This window comes from Durio zibethinus, chromosome 21 (genome assembly GCF_047325235.1).
Source record: "Durio zibethinus cultivar Kanyao isolate XHJ-2024 chromosome 21, ASM4732523v1, whole genome shotgun sequence".
NCBI classification, from domain to species: domain Eukaryota; kingdom Viridiplantae; phylum Streptophyta; class Magnoliopsida; order Malvales; family Malvaceae; genus Durio; species Durio zibethinus.
The window spans coordinates 7,952,566-7,968,304 of NC_143182.1; the positions used below are offsets into that span (position 1 = coordinate 7,952,566).

The window sequence follows — 15,739 nt, forward strand, 5'->3', positions numbered from 1 at the left end:
ATAGAGAATGATTATTTTAGTTATGCTAAAAAGTACCTCAAATATCAAATTTATGTAGATAAGATACATGCCTTTCTAATTTTTTTACATATTTTGGCACCACCATGGCTATTTTTTATGTGAGGGTATAGATGTAATTAGACCCATCTCCTCAAAAGCTTTAAATAGGCACCAATGTATTTTCATGGTGATCGACTACTTCACAAAGTGGGTAGAGACAGTTTCTTATACTAATGTGACATGAACGATGTATGCAAGTTCATAAAAAAAAGATATAGTATGTCATTATGAGCTTCCAAAAAGGATTATTTTCGATAATGCTCGCAACTTGAACAATAAAATGTTAAAAGAGGTTTGTACTCAATTTAAAATCAACCATCATAATTTAGCATCATATCACCTAAAGATGAATGGTGTAGTGAAAATTACAAATAAGAACATCAAGAAGATAGTAGAAAAAACTACCGACACCTATAAGAATTGGTATGAAAAGTTGCCATTTATGTTGTACGCTTACAGAATTTTAGTATGCACTTTTATCGAAGCCACCCTATTTTCATTGGTATATGGGATGGAGGCCAGATACCAATTGAGGTAGAATCCTTTCATTAAGAATCTTGATAGAGGTTGAATTAGAAGAAGCTGACTGGGTTTGAAATTGCTATGAACAGTTGAATTTTATCAAGGTAAAGAGATAGACAGATCTTTGTCAAGGTCAAATGTACCAACAAAAGATGATACAAACTCATGATAAAAGAGTTAGACCAAAGCAATTATGTGAAGGAGAATTAGTTTTTAAAAAAATCCTTTTGATTCAGCATGATAATTAAGAAAAATGGATGCCTAATTGGGAATGTCTATATGTAGTAAAGAAAGCCTTCTGGGGTAGGGCATTAATCTTGATAGAAATGGATAGTGATGAATTACCAATCCCAATCAACTCAGGCGTTATAAAAAATTATTTTGCACAAAAGAAAAGAAAAGAAAAATAATAAGAAAACTAAAATCAAAAAATAAAAAAAAGTGGTTTGGGTTTAAGAAGAATACTTAAGTTAAAAATCTAAAAAGATGACTTAGGCACAGAAGGGTATCAACATCAATAGAAGATCATGTCACACTAAGGCAAAGCTTGATCTAATGTGTTCTAAAAATCAAGAGTGTCAAATGGTAAGATTTTCAAAATAAAAATTTTGGATAAATGTTTAAAGTTTCTGAATGTTCATTAGTCCAAAATTAATTATCCCTTTCTCAACATCTTCCCAGTAGTTTGCTCTTAAATGCCCAATTGTGTAGACCGTTCACAAAAAAATCTACTTGTATATCCTTTCATAATGAATATCTTTTTTCTTTGGCCTGCCTTACTCTTTATTGTGTTGTTTTCTCAAACAAATAAAGGAAACATTGATGCACTACATTCAAAATTGAAATCACGAAAGGTTTGACCTGACAATGCTTGCATTGCATTAAAAAAAAATTCAAGGATAACATGAAATAATGAACAAAAAGAGAATGCAAAAAAATTTAATAAAGAGCTGGTACCCTATGGATTTGAAAAAATGAATCTTTGATTTACCAAAATGGTTGTTTAGCCATCACGAGTTCAAAGGCTTATTCTGAAGTTGAGTATTTGAGAATTGAAAAAAAAAAGAGAAGAAAAAGAAAAATGGATGATATTGAGAATCTTGTTACTACAACTAAAAGTGCATGGTATTGCTTTGTTTGCATCACATTCCTTGCATGCACTTAATAAATAAGAAATGTAGTGTCTAGACTAAATTTTGAGATTGAAAATTGACCAAAGGTTGATAGTGTCATAAGCCTTCAATTGAATTCTTTTTTAAAAGATGTGGACCTTTGATTGAAAGACAATTATCAGAGATGGCTTGTAAAACCATTGGGCATAATCTCTGAATTCTATTCAAATCATATTTAAAAAAAAAAAAAAAAAGTTTCCAAGCTTTAATGAGAAGAGCTTTTCTGTCAAAATTTTTAAAATTTTCAAGCCTCTAATGAGAAGAGTTTTTCAATCAAACTTTTTAAGTTTTCAAGCCTCTAATGAAATGAGCCTTTCATTACTTAATTTTTAAAGTTGTCAAGTCTATAATGCAAGGAGCACCAAAAAGAAAAAAAATAAAAAGAAAGAGAAAAAAAAAAGCAAAAACAAAACAACAACAACAAAACTTTTCTTTTAACCCTAGACAAAATGATAGTCTTTGACTTTGTCTTATCCTTGACTCTCAGTAGTATGCAAAGAAGGATAACAGTAGATATTCGATTTTGTCTAAATTATCGAAAGTGGGCATCAATTTCAACTAAATGAATATTTGACCCAAAATTGAAGCCTGTATAAGGCCCCATATTTTTCCTTTTATCTACCTATTTAGCTGTTATTTTAATTTGGTTTTACTAATTTATTAAAATAATAATAAAAAAAATTAAAATTAAATTGATTAAAAAAAAAAACCTCGTGATTGTGGTGTTGTGCACGACATCGAATCCCTTTGGCACCCACAAATGTCTAGCAACCACCCTATCCCTACCTGCCCCTTTTTCACTTTTTGGCCCTAGTAGAGAAAGTCAATCCTCTAAGAAAAATTAGTTTAAGCTAAAATGGAAAAAAATTAAAAACTATATAGAAACTAGCAGACGTAGCTGCCTTAGCAATATAAAGGCCACCAATCACATCTTGAACTCCCAAAAAATCTCAAAAATCATGGGATTACATCTTTTTTCCCTATTCTATAAATTTAGAGCTCAAACACCATAAAAAAAAAAAAAGAGAAAGCAAAATCTCTGCCAAAAAAAATCTTTGTAAAAAAAAATTGTTTTTCCCAACCTACTAAAGAACTAGAAAAACATTAAAAAAAAACCACATTCACATCCCCTGAAACAAAGAACCAGTGCCAAAACAAAACAAAACAAGCCAAGAAACCATAAAATCAAAAACGTAAATAAAAAGAAAAAAGCTTTCGATCAAGATCTTTCGAGTGCAGATCTAGGCTTGATGAGAGAGATTTTCAAAAAAAAAAGTTTAAAATTGGAGTCAGAAGGTAAAAAAAAAAGTATTTTAGTTTTTTTAATAAGTTTTTTTGGCAATTCAGTTGGCGATCGACGATAGTTATGGACAGCGACAACACACGGTGCAACCTACTGTTTTCTAAAAAAGGTTGGAACTATTTTTAAGGCTCTAAGAATTATTTTTTTTAACAAAAAAGGAAAAAATGATTTTAAAAAAAAGTGTTGTTTTATAGCTTAAAAAAAGAAGAAGTGAAAGCTAGCATTGAAACGACATCATGTTGGAAAAAGAAGACCCGCATGAATCCAAGACCTGACCCAAGACTTGTGCGACCCAACCCGATGAAGGTTATTGTTGACCAACTTGACTAAACTAATATTAAACTGGCTTGACCGCAAAAAAATTGCCCCAAACCACTGAACCACGAACAGTCCCAGGCCGTTGGTCAGTCTGATTCAATTTTTTTTTTTGTATTTTTATATTATTTATTTATTTTACCACTTTATCTTTTTTATTATTGTTATGTTTTTCAATATTTTTATGTTCTAAATTTTTTTATATAAGAATAGAGTTTAAAATTTTGATAATTTTAAAGTTACATTATAAAATGAAATTCAAAATACAAAACTTTCCTTAACAATGAAAACAAAAAGTGAAAGAGTAATAAGTTAAATAATAATAAAAAGAATTCTTTTTCCTTTTCCATAAAATAAAAAGTATTAACAAGGATTGACAAAAAATGATTAAGGAAAAGAGAATTTTTATTTAATTATGAGATTTTAAGAAAATTCGTGTAATGGTTCCTATGAAATCTCTAGGAGAAAAAATTTAAAAAAAATCAGTGTATTGGAGTATTTATAAAATATTTTCAAAATAACAAAAATTTTCTTTTTTTTCTATTAAATAGACTAAAAAGTTAACTAAAAAATTATTAAATAAAATAAAAATCAATTAAATAATAAATGATAGAAAATAAATCTTTTGCTCAATGATGGGATATTACGATATTCCGAGTAGTGATGTCTTAACAATTTATAAGTAAAATTTTTTTTTAAAATATTACCAATATATTGAAATATTTATAAAAAATTTTCTATATGATAAAAAATGTCTTTCTTTCCTTCAAGAAAAATATATATAGAATAATAAATATAAAAAATAACAACCAATAATTTAAAATAAAATAAAATAAAATGTGTGCATCAATACCTTGTTATTCCCATAGCATGCATAATATTGTTTTTATGAAAAATAAATACAAGCCTCCAAAGATGAGATTTTATAGAAATCCAAGTAGTGATTATTAAGAAATCTCTAGATAAGAAAAACTTTTTCAATGTTACCAACATACTAAAATATTTTAAGAGTTTTTTTTATAACAAGGTTTTAATTTATTTATTTTAAATAAAATGGCTTAATCTTAAAAAAATAATAAAAAAATAAAAAAAATTCAAATAAAAGGAAAAAAGGTGAAATAACAAACATGAAAAATGAAAATAAATTAATAAAAATAGTCAGAAAAATTATTTTCTAAATACTAAACTTAAGATCATTTTGTCAAAATTAATGGATAACACATAATTAATTGATACGATTTTTTACAAGTGCTATGCGAATACTAATCACTCTCCATGCATAATCGATTCTCAAAAACAAATTGATTTTATAAATCAAAAATTATTTTTTTAATAAATTTTAATAAATTTCAAGATTTTATTAAAAAATAAAATTTAATAAGTAATCAATCATATCTAATTAAAAAAATTAATAATAATTTCATTTATTTTTAAATTCATCTACCGGTATAAAAATCATTACAATAGCTTCTATCAAACTTAATAAGTTTGATAGATGACACCCTCTTCTAGTCTTTTGTAGTTGTAAGCTCACAACTAAAAGCATAATAAATCAACCATCCTTTTTGGAAAAGAATCTTTTTATTATCCTTAATTCTTAAGGAGGCTTTTAGGGGGAAAACAACTATATCTTAGTCAATGGTCGGTGAATTTCATTTTTCTTGGTATAATTTTGCATCTACTATTAGTATTATTATAATACTATATATTTAAGGCAATATTGTCACAGAATTTTTTGCATCATTATGCATACACGTGCTTTCTGATTTATATATGCCTGGCAGGATCAAATCAAATGATTAAAATGAAAATAATACCAAAAATTAAAATGCAAAAGCGCATGTATATATATATATATATATATGCTATCTAATAGGAGAAAATGTTGTTCATGGAGTTTGTTTAAACAATTATTAAAATTATCTTTATGGTCCTTAATTTCTTTTTTCTTAAAGAAGAATCAAGTGATTGAGACATTTGCATTGAAATGAGATTGTCGTTGTATTATAAAATCAAAGGGACCAGTTTGCAATGCTTTCACACCATGTAAAAGGCTCATGAAATAGGTGAAAAAAAAAATACAAATAAAGCAATACTAGCATATTGTTGTTGCATATCCTCCTTTTCAGTTCCATGCATGATTGTCTTGTCATTGTCTTTGTGAGGAGAAAAAACACCTAGGATAGGTGGTTGGTTCACGGGCCTGTTGTTGGATTTTGGTGGTCCAAACCCATGAAAATTAAAAATCAACAATACAGGGGACCCCTTATTAATGCTTGTCGGAATTGATCCAATCTTCAACCAATAATTAAGGTAGTGTTTGATTTTAAAAAATAAAATTATTTTTTATTTTTATTATTTTGAAAAATAAAAATATGAGTAAAAATATGTTTGATAATGAAAAATAAAAAAAATAATAGATTGAAATATAAAATATATATTTTTAATTGTGAAAACAAAATATGTACATTATTTTTTTATATATTTTGTAAGTTATCCTATTTCAACACTTTTTAATGTCATTATGCAATAAATATATATTATATTTATAATTAGATGCTATTAATAATATCACTGAATATTTTATTTATTTCCTTATTTTTACATTTTTAGAAAACAAAAAATAAAGAATATTCTCTAGAAAATAAAAATAAAAATAAAAAATATTTTTCTTAAACCAAACATAGCCTTATTTGCATTAATATTTGACCTTTTCTACAGTTAAATTTCTATGTTGTATCCAAAATTTAGGAAAAACCTAAGATATCCATGGCCAAAGGTGTTGATAACTATAAGAACATGTGAAAAATGATAAAACAAAAATAGTGACGACTTCATATTTTTTGTCTGATAAATAAGTTATCGGATTTGAATGTTATGACATTTAATTTATCAAAAGTTTTTTTTTTTTTTAAATTTTACTTACTTTTGATATATAAACCAATTGATAAAACTTTATTTATATGTGTTACTAGGCATTGGATAAATAATACGTGTGTGTGTTTTTTTTTTAATATTAAGATTATAATTTTAATATTTTTATTTAATGAATTTTATTATTCATTTTTATGGATGTAGATATTTTATCAACCGATGTAAATTATGTCTCCTTTTTATTTCATTATATGTTTTATTTATCTCCTGCAAATTATTTTTAATAATTAAATCTTGAAAAAGTATTAATGACCTATGTTTGGTCCAACTCAATACGAAAAATAATAGTGTTTGGCATGACATGAACTATGAATATTACAGGTCATGTGCTTGGCCATATCTTTAACTTTCATAAGCCATGCCAGCAAAACATGTTCAAAAATAATATTAAGCTGGCAGATCCATTAGTATATTAACTAATATTTAAATGGGTTGTGTTGGTCTAGTATGGTCTATTTGACACTTCTATGATTAGTTAAATTTAATTGCAGTAAGCAAATAAAAGGTAGTTTTTTCTATTTTTTACAGGCGATCATGTCACTTGTTTAATAATGTAAATCAGATATACCACTTCATTAATGAATATAATTTTTAAAGATTGATATTTACTCATTAATGAAGTGATATCATTTAATTTTTTGACAATATATAAAATTTATATGTTAAAGTGTATCAAATATAAACTCTTTTTATAGTGAGTCATGAAAATTTTTGTTAAATTTTTTTAATTCAAACTTAAAATTTAATTTAAATAATTCATCTTCTTTTTTTGAAAAGTGAATTTTTACAAAATTAGAATTCATCTCTTATACCTAGAATTTCTTCTCTTTTTTTTTTAAATAATTTTTGAATGAATCTATAGATTTTCAAATTGAAATACAACAAAACTTTGATTTGATTAATAATTAAGAAATTCCGTCCACACATCTATAACTATATATAAAAGTAAATCTCTTAGAAATGATGATTTTACGTTTCTAATTATTTGCTGATTGCTTGGCACATGTTCAAATTTATTGTAAATGTCCCTTATTTTAGAATCAACCAAAATTATTATAATCTCCTCCTATCATAGCTGTTAAATTACGTTTTTATCATAATTGATCAAAATTACTATAATCTCTCTACTACTATAATTATAAAAATATCTTTTTATAATAATTAGTCAAAATTATTGTAATAAGTAATGCTCCCCATATTATAATTACGGGAATGTTCCTTCTACCAAATTAACCAAAATGATTATAATATTCTTATTAAATTACGTATTAAATTTTAATAAATTATAAAATTAATTATATATTAAATTATTAAAATATCCTTATTGTTGTTTCATGAAAATATAACATGTAGCGTTTTATGAAAATTATTATAATACTTTTATTAAATTACATATTAAATTAATTACATAAGACTTAATTACATATTAAATTATTATAATAAAATAAAAAATATAATGTCATAAATATCTATACAATATATTGAAAGTTGTTTCTAATTAAAATTACTATAATATCCCTCTAATTATTTGATCTAAGGTTCACCCTTGTCTAAAATGACTATAATACTCCTCACCTCATAATTAATTAAAATTATTATAATACCCTTTTACCATAAGTATGAAAATACTTTTAGTATCATAATTGACTAAAATTATTATAATATTTCCTATCATAATTAAAAAAAAAATCCCTCTTATTATAATTGGTCAAATTATAATAATATCTTTCAACAATAATTATGAGAATACCCTAATACAATTATTGATCAAAATTACTATAATGTCTTTTTTACCATAATTACGAAAATGCTCATCTCATCATGCCAAAATTATTTTAATACCCCTATTAAATTATGTATTATTTTTATATTAAAATTATTATAAATATATTCAAAATAATAAAAAAATAAATAATAATAATAATTTTTGACAAAAAAATAATTCACCCTGCATAATGGGATAGCTGTTTCTAGTAAATATGGTTCCTAAAACAACCAATCCAATTTCCTTTTCCCCCTATCTTTGCATGTTTAGAATTGTTTTAATTAATTAGCCCAAACATCCCATGTGCAACATTCTCTTTGACAAAGAGAGATTCAACTAAATTGCTCGGAACCTGAAGACTTTGCAATTATTAGCATTGGAGTTCCATTTTCTGCATTGACCATTGTTGGCTAATTTTTTCACTTTAATTTATCTAGAGAATTAGGAAACTTGGCTAGTGTTTTAATCAAAGACATGATCTTCTCCTTGCGACTAATTTCAAACAACTGATAACAAAACACAATGCTTGATTTTTTACTTCTAAAAAGTAAAAACATGCTTTAGATTTTGGGCCAAATTAAGGGACTACAAAACTTGCTTCAAGGTGAGAACAAATATGATAACCGCATAAATTTGAGCAGCAATGGCCCAGGGCTTGGAAAAATAATTATGCACATAGTAAGCACGCCATCTGGGCCAGCATTTTCTGCAATGATGATTCAGGTCTTCACAAAGTTTAGAATAATAGAAGTCCTTGAAACAAGCGTCATTGTAAAGCTTATTGAAAGACTGGGTTGCATCCTCTGGACTCAACCAATTATCAAAAATTTCGTTATTGCATAGTATTTCTATGTCGTTCGGGGTGTCGATCAGGTTATCCAAGAGCTTGGCATAGCTAGTGAAAATTGGTGGACAATATGGCAAACATTGCTCGTACCCGATCAGGTTCCTGAAGATTGTTTCTGTCGTCTCTTGAATTAGCAGGGATGGAATTTCGAGACAACCGTCTCTAAATTTTATATCCAAGATGCTTATCTGGATGTTCAACTTTCACGAATTTTACACCTGCCTCTTTGAGTTTAGTGACAGAACCAACTGGTCGCCATTCAGTTGTCTGGCGGTTTTTAATTTCTTTCGATGGTAAAACTATGGATAACCTTCAAAAATCAAGAATATGCTTGATACGTTGGCCCGCGAAAAGGTCTGGTTCTATATGAGGTAGATGAGATGGGAGAATTGAATCAAAGAAATAAAGGGTAAGTTCAATTAAGGACATGGTTTCAGAAGGGAGCTTGGTTTTTTCAAACAGGGTTTGAAGTACGAACCAGGGTATTTGATTTTCTGGCAAAATCAAGTCATGAAGCAGAAATTGAAGCATACAGGACATCGAGAAAATTGGGTCATCGCATTCCCTCCCTGCAGCGTTCCTTCGGAATAGCTCAGTAACGAAGACACCATCAAGCTCCATTATGTCTACGAATTTGTCGCCCAATTCTGCTGCATAATCATGTCCTGTTTCTCATTCAACTTAGCAGCATTAAACCAATCAGTTAAAACTCTCTGTTGCTCAATCTCCTCGTCTAATATTGTGTCTGGCCGACTTCTAATTGCTCTGGACAGGAGACCCTTCAAGTACTTGATTTTGATACTCTTTGAGGGTGCCAATTTTTCTTTGCCATGGTGGATTGGTCCAATGGAGAAGCAATTGGGGAGAAATGAGTCTTTTTTGTGCCTGAAGAGTATGCTTGGGGTTTTGAAGATGCCATTGCTCGGTTGCATGTATGAATGAGCATGCTTCAGAGAAGATACCAGTGATCCAACATTGATTACAACATTATTGTCAGATCTTCCACTTTCTGCATCCATATTTATAGTCTTCTTGTTTTCTCTTCAATTGTGTTTTTTTTCCTCCAATTGGGCAAAGTCATTGAGACATGTGCATTGAACTGAGATTGTTGTTGTATTATACAATCCAAGGGACCAGTTTGTAATGCGTTCAAACCATGTAAAAAGCTCATGAAAAAGCTTTAAAAAATTACAAATAAAGAAATACTAGCATATTGTTGTCGCATATCCTCCATAATTAATACTCCAATAATGGTACTTGTCAAATAAATTAATTTTTTTCCGTTCCATGCATGATTGCCTTGTCATTGTCCTTGTGAGGAGAAACAACACCTAGACTAGGTGGTTGGTTCACGGGCATGTTGTTGGATTTTGGTGGTCCAAACCCATGAAAATTAAATATCAACAGTACCAGCGACCCCTTATTAATGCTTGTCGCAATTGATCCAATCTTCAACCAATAACTAAGGTAGAGTTTGATTTTTTAAAAAAAAAGTTATTTTTTTATTATAAAAAATAAAAAATATGAGTAAAAATATATTTGATAATTAAAAATAAAAATAATAATGGATTGAAATATAAAATATATATATTTTTAATTGTGAAAACAAAGTATGTATATTATCTTTTTAATATTTTGTAAATTACCATATTTCAACACTTTTTAATGTCATTATGTAATAAATATTTATTATATTTATAATTAGATGCTATTAATAATAATATCATTGAATATTTTATTTATTTTCATATTTTTACATTTTTAGAAAATAATTTTTATTTTTGTTTGTCAAATACATTTTTTAGAAAAAAAATAAAAAATAAAAACTATTCTGTAGAAAATAAAAATAAAAATAAAAGATATTTTTTCAAACCAAACAATGTCTTGTTTGCATTAATATTTGACCTTTCTACAGTTAAATTTTTATGTCGTATCCAAAATTTACGTAAAACCGAAGATATCAATGGTCAAAGGTGTTGATAAGTGATAAGAACATGTGAAAATTGATAAAAAAAATAGTGATGATTTTATTTTTTTATTTAATAAGTAAGTTCTCGATTTGAACTTTATGACATTTAATTTATCAAAAGTTTTTTTTTAAATTTTACTTATTCCTGATATATAAACTAATTGATAAAACCTTATTTATATGTGTTACTGGGCATTAAATAAATAATATGTGTGTGTATATTTTTTTAATATTAAAATTGTAATTTTAATATTTTTATTTAATGGATTTTATTATCCATTTTTGTGAATGTGGATATTTTATTGAACCACGTAAATTATGTCTCTTTTTTATTTCATTATATGTTTATTTATCTCCTACAAATTATTTTTAATAATTAAAATTTAAAAAAGTATTAATGAGCCATGTTTGATCTAACTCAATACGAAAAAAAAAAAAATAGTGTCTGGCACGATATGAACCATGAGTATTACAGTTCATATGCTGTGCTAGGCCATATCCTTAACTTTCATAACCTTTGTCAGAAAACATGTTAACAAATAATACTAAGCTAGCACAATCCATTAGTATATTGACTACTATTTAAATAGGTTGTGCTGGTTTAGCACGATCCATTTGACATTTCTATGATTAGTTGAATTTAATTGCAATAAACAAACAAAGGGTAATTTTTTTTGTGTTTTACAGGTGATCATGCTACATATTTAATAAGATAAATCAAATAATATCATTTCATTAATGAATATATTTTTTAAGGATTAATATTTGCTCATTAATAAAATAATATCATTTAATTCATTAACAATATATAAAATCTATATGTTAAAGTATATCAAATATAAACTCTTTTTATAGTGAGTTATGAAATTTTTGTTAAATATTTTTTAATTCAAACTTAAATTTTAATTTAAATAATTCATCTTCTTTTTTTGGTAAATGAATTTTTACAAAATTAGAATTCAATCTCTCATTCCTGGGATTTCTTCTTTTTTTTTTAAAAATAATTTTTGAATGAATCTATAGATTTTCAAAATGAAATACAACAAAACTTTGATCTGATTAATAATCAAAAAATTATATCCACAAATCTATAACTATATATAAAAGTAAATCCCTTAGAAATGATGATTTTACTTTTCTAATTATTTGCTAATTGCTTGGCACGTGTTCAAATTTATTGTAATGTCCCTCAGTTTAGAATCAACCAAAATTACTATAATGTCCTCAAATCATAGTTGTTGAATTATGTTTTTATTATAATTGATCAAAATTATTATAATACTTTTTCTATTATAATTACAAAAATATTTTTTTTATCATGATTGATCAAAATTATTGTAATAAATAATGCCCCTCATATTATAATTACAGGAATGCTCCTTTTACCAAATTAACCAAAATGATTATAATGTTCTTATTAAATTACGTATTAAATTTTAATAAATTATAAAATTAATTACATATTAAATTATTAAAATATCTTTATCATTGTTTCATAAAAATGTAACATGTAACATTTTATGAAAATTACTATAATATTTTTATTAAATTACATATTAAATTAATTACATAAGACTTAATTACTTATTAAATTATTATAATAAAATAAAAAATATAATGTCATAAATATCTCTACAACATATTAAAAGTTGTTTCTAATTGAAATTACTATAATATCCCTATAATTATTTGATCTAGGGTTCACCCGTGTCTAAAATGACTATAATACTCCTCACCTCATAATTAATCAAAATTATTATAATACCCTCCTATCATAATTACGAAAATACCCTCAATATCATAATTAGCCAAAATTATTATAATGCTTCTTATCATAATTAAGAAAATATCCCTCTTATTATAATTGGTGAAATTACTATAATATCTTTCAACCATAATTATGGGAATTGGTTGAAATTACTATAATGTCCTTTTTTATCGTAATTATGAAAATGCTTCTCTCATCATAATTAGTCAAAATTAGTTTAATATCCCTATTAAATTATGTATTATTTTTATATTAAAATTATTATAAATATATTCAAAATAAAAAAAAATAAATAATAATAATTTTTGACAAAAAAATAATTCACCATGCATAATGGGGTGGCTGGTTCTAGTAAATATGGTTCCTAAAACAACCAATCCAATTTCCCTTTCCCTCTATCTTTACATGTTTAGAATTGATTTAATTAATTAGCCCAAACATCCCATGTGCAACATTCTCTTTCGACAAAGAGAGATTCAACTAAATTGCTCGGAACCTAAAGACTTTGCAATTATTAGCATTGGAGTTCCATTTTCTGCATTGACCATTGTTGGATAATTTTTTCACTTTAATTTATCTAGAAAATTAGGAAACTTTGCTAGTGTAATCAAAGACATGATCTTCTCCTTGTGACTAATTTCAAACAACTGATAACAAAACACAATGCTTGATTTTTTATTTCTAACAAGTAAAAACATGCTTTAGGTTTTGGGCCAAATTAAGGGTCTACAAAGCTTGCTTCAAGGTGAGAACAAATATGATAACCGCATAAATTTGAGCAGCAATAGCCCAGGGCTTGGAAAAATAATTATGCACATAAGAAGCACGCCATCTGGGCCAACATTTTCTGCAATGACGATTCAGGTCTTCACAAAGTTTAGAATAATAGAAGTCCGTGAAACAAGCGTCATTGTAAAGCTTATTGAAAGGCTGGGTTGCATCCTCTGGACTCAACCAATTATCAAAAATTTCGTTCTTGCATAATATTTCCATGTCGTTCGGGGTGTCGATCAGGTTATCCAAGAGCTTGGCATAGCTAGTGAAAATTGGCGGACAATATGGCAAACATTGCTCGTACCCGATCAGGTTCCTGAAGATTGTTTCTGTCATCTCGTGAATGTGCAGGGATGGAATTTCGAGACAACCTTTTTTAAAATTTATATCCAAGATGCTATCTGCAGGTTGAACTTTCACGAATTTTACACCTGCCTCTTCGAGTTTGGTGACAGAAGGAACTGGTCGCCATTCATTCGTCAGGCTGGTATTAATTTCTGATGGTAAAACCATGGATAACCTTAACAAATCAAGAATATGCTTGATATGTTGGCCCTCGAAAAGGTCTAGATCTATACGACGTGGATGATATGAGAAAATTATATCAAAGAAATGAAGGGCAAGTTCAATTAAGGGCATGGTTTCAGAAGGGAGCTTGGTTTTTTCAAACAGGGTTTGAAGTACGAACCAGGGTATTTGATTTTCTAGCAAAATCAAGTCATGAAGCAGAAATTGAAGCATACAGGACATCGAGAAAATTGGGTCATCCAGCTCCCTCCCTGCAGGGTTCTTTCGGAATAGCTCAATAATGAAGACACCATCAAGCACCATCATGTCTACGAATTTGTCGCCTAATTCTGCTGCATAATCATGTCCTGCGTAGCAAGCACTGGCCCGATTCTCATCCGACTTAACAGCATTAAACCAATCAGTTAAAACTCTATGTTGCTCAATCTTCTCTTCTTCTTCGGATAATATTGTGTCTGGCCCACTTCTAATTGCTCTGGACAGGAGACCCTTCAAGTACTTGATTTTGATATTCTTTGAGGGTGCCAAATTTTCTTTGCCATGGTGGATTGGTCCAATGGAGAAGCAATTGGGGAGAAATGACTCTTTTTTATGCCTGAAAAGTATGCTTGGGGTTTTGAAGATGCAATTGCTGGGTTGCATGTATGGATGAGCATCCTCCAGAGAAGATACCAGTGATGATCCAACATTGATTACAACATTATTATCTGAACTTCCACTTTCTGCAGCCATTTTTCTAGTCTTCTTGTTTTCTCCTCATTTGATTTTTTTTTTTTTGGTCAATTGGGCAAAGTTATTGAGATATGTGCATTGAACTGAGGTTGTTGTTGTATTATACTATCTAAGGGACCAGTTTGTAGTGTTAGAAAAAATAAATGAGAGAAGAGAAATAATAAAACAGAATTTTGGTTTTGAGGCATAAAGAACACTTTTTTAAGGCAATTATGCCTTTAAGATACAACAAAGTTTCAAACTCTTCAATCAAAAGCAATGAAAATAGTTATACTAAAAGATTTATTTAATGAATGAACAGACATAAATTTTTATTCAGATGATTATGACCTTCTGTGTAATCATGATCTTTATGAATAATAATCTATTTATATTCATATAGTTATGACAAATTGTCATATGATAATTATTTCTATTTAAACATAATTATTTAAAATATGAATAAAATTAATACAAAAATTAATTTTATTTATCAATAGTTAAATCTTTTTATCCAATGTGTGATGCACTACATTTTAAACTACTAACAATCTTCCACTAGTTTGGAATGTTGATGCTTAATTTTTACCTTTCACATAAATAAATATTATGAATACAAGAAGATATTTCTCAATTTAAACATTCAATTAACGCATATATTTTAGAATTCTAACGAACTTAATGGTGTCTATAGATTAAACTTCAACTTTTAGTGTTAAAATTAAAGATATAACACAAATAATATTTATTTATTCTTCTATCAGAGGTTTATAACCGCTTTTAGCACTATTATGACTATGTGCTTATCCTATTTATAAACATTTACAAGAGAAACCTCAATTTTTCTTGTTGAAACGACACCACTTCTGTGTTTATATAGGTAGAATTTTTATTATGTCTCCATTGCTTTAGACATTTAAAACTCTATTAAAAATATAAAAACTCATCCTTCCCATGTAATGGATCACATTAGTTTTTAAAATTTGAATAAATTTTACTAGTGTTTAACAAACATATAACAATAACTTATTTTACACATTAAACTTTGTAATTAAAGGTTACGAATTTAAA

At 27.2% G+C, this 15,739-nt stretch overlaps 1 protein-coding gene and 1 pseudogene across 1 annotated transcript; both read right to left on the reverse strand.

Annotated features, from left to right (window-relative positions):
* Positions 1 to 8,536: 8,536 nt before the first annotated feature.
* LOC149512841 (UPF0481 protein At3g47200-like) lies at positions 8,537 to 10,079 on the reverse strand (annotated as a pseudogene).
* A 3,060-nt stretch (positions 10,080 to 13,139) lies between these two features.
* LOC149512842 (UPF0481 protein At3g47200-like) lies at positions 13,140 to 14,874 on the reverse strand. The gene has a single exon (XM_089750600.1). It carries the CDS (start codon positions 14,687 to 14,689, stop codon positions 13,382 to 13,384), a length of 1,308 nt encoding a protein of 435 aa, XP_089606726.1. The 5' UTR covers positions 14,690 to 14,874; the 3' UTR covers positions 13,140 to 13,381.
* Positions 14,875 to 15,739: the final 865 nt, after the last annotated feature.

Bases quoted from the DNA above. Each gene is read 5' to 3' on its own strand.
- LOC149512842 (XM_089750600.1), bottom strand. From the start codon at position 14,689: ATGGCTGCAGAAAGTGGAAGTTCAGATAATAATGTTGTAATCAATGTT.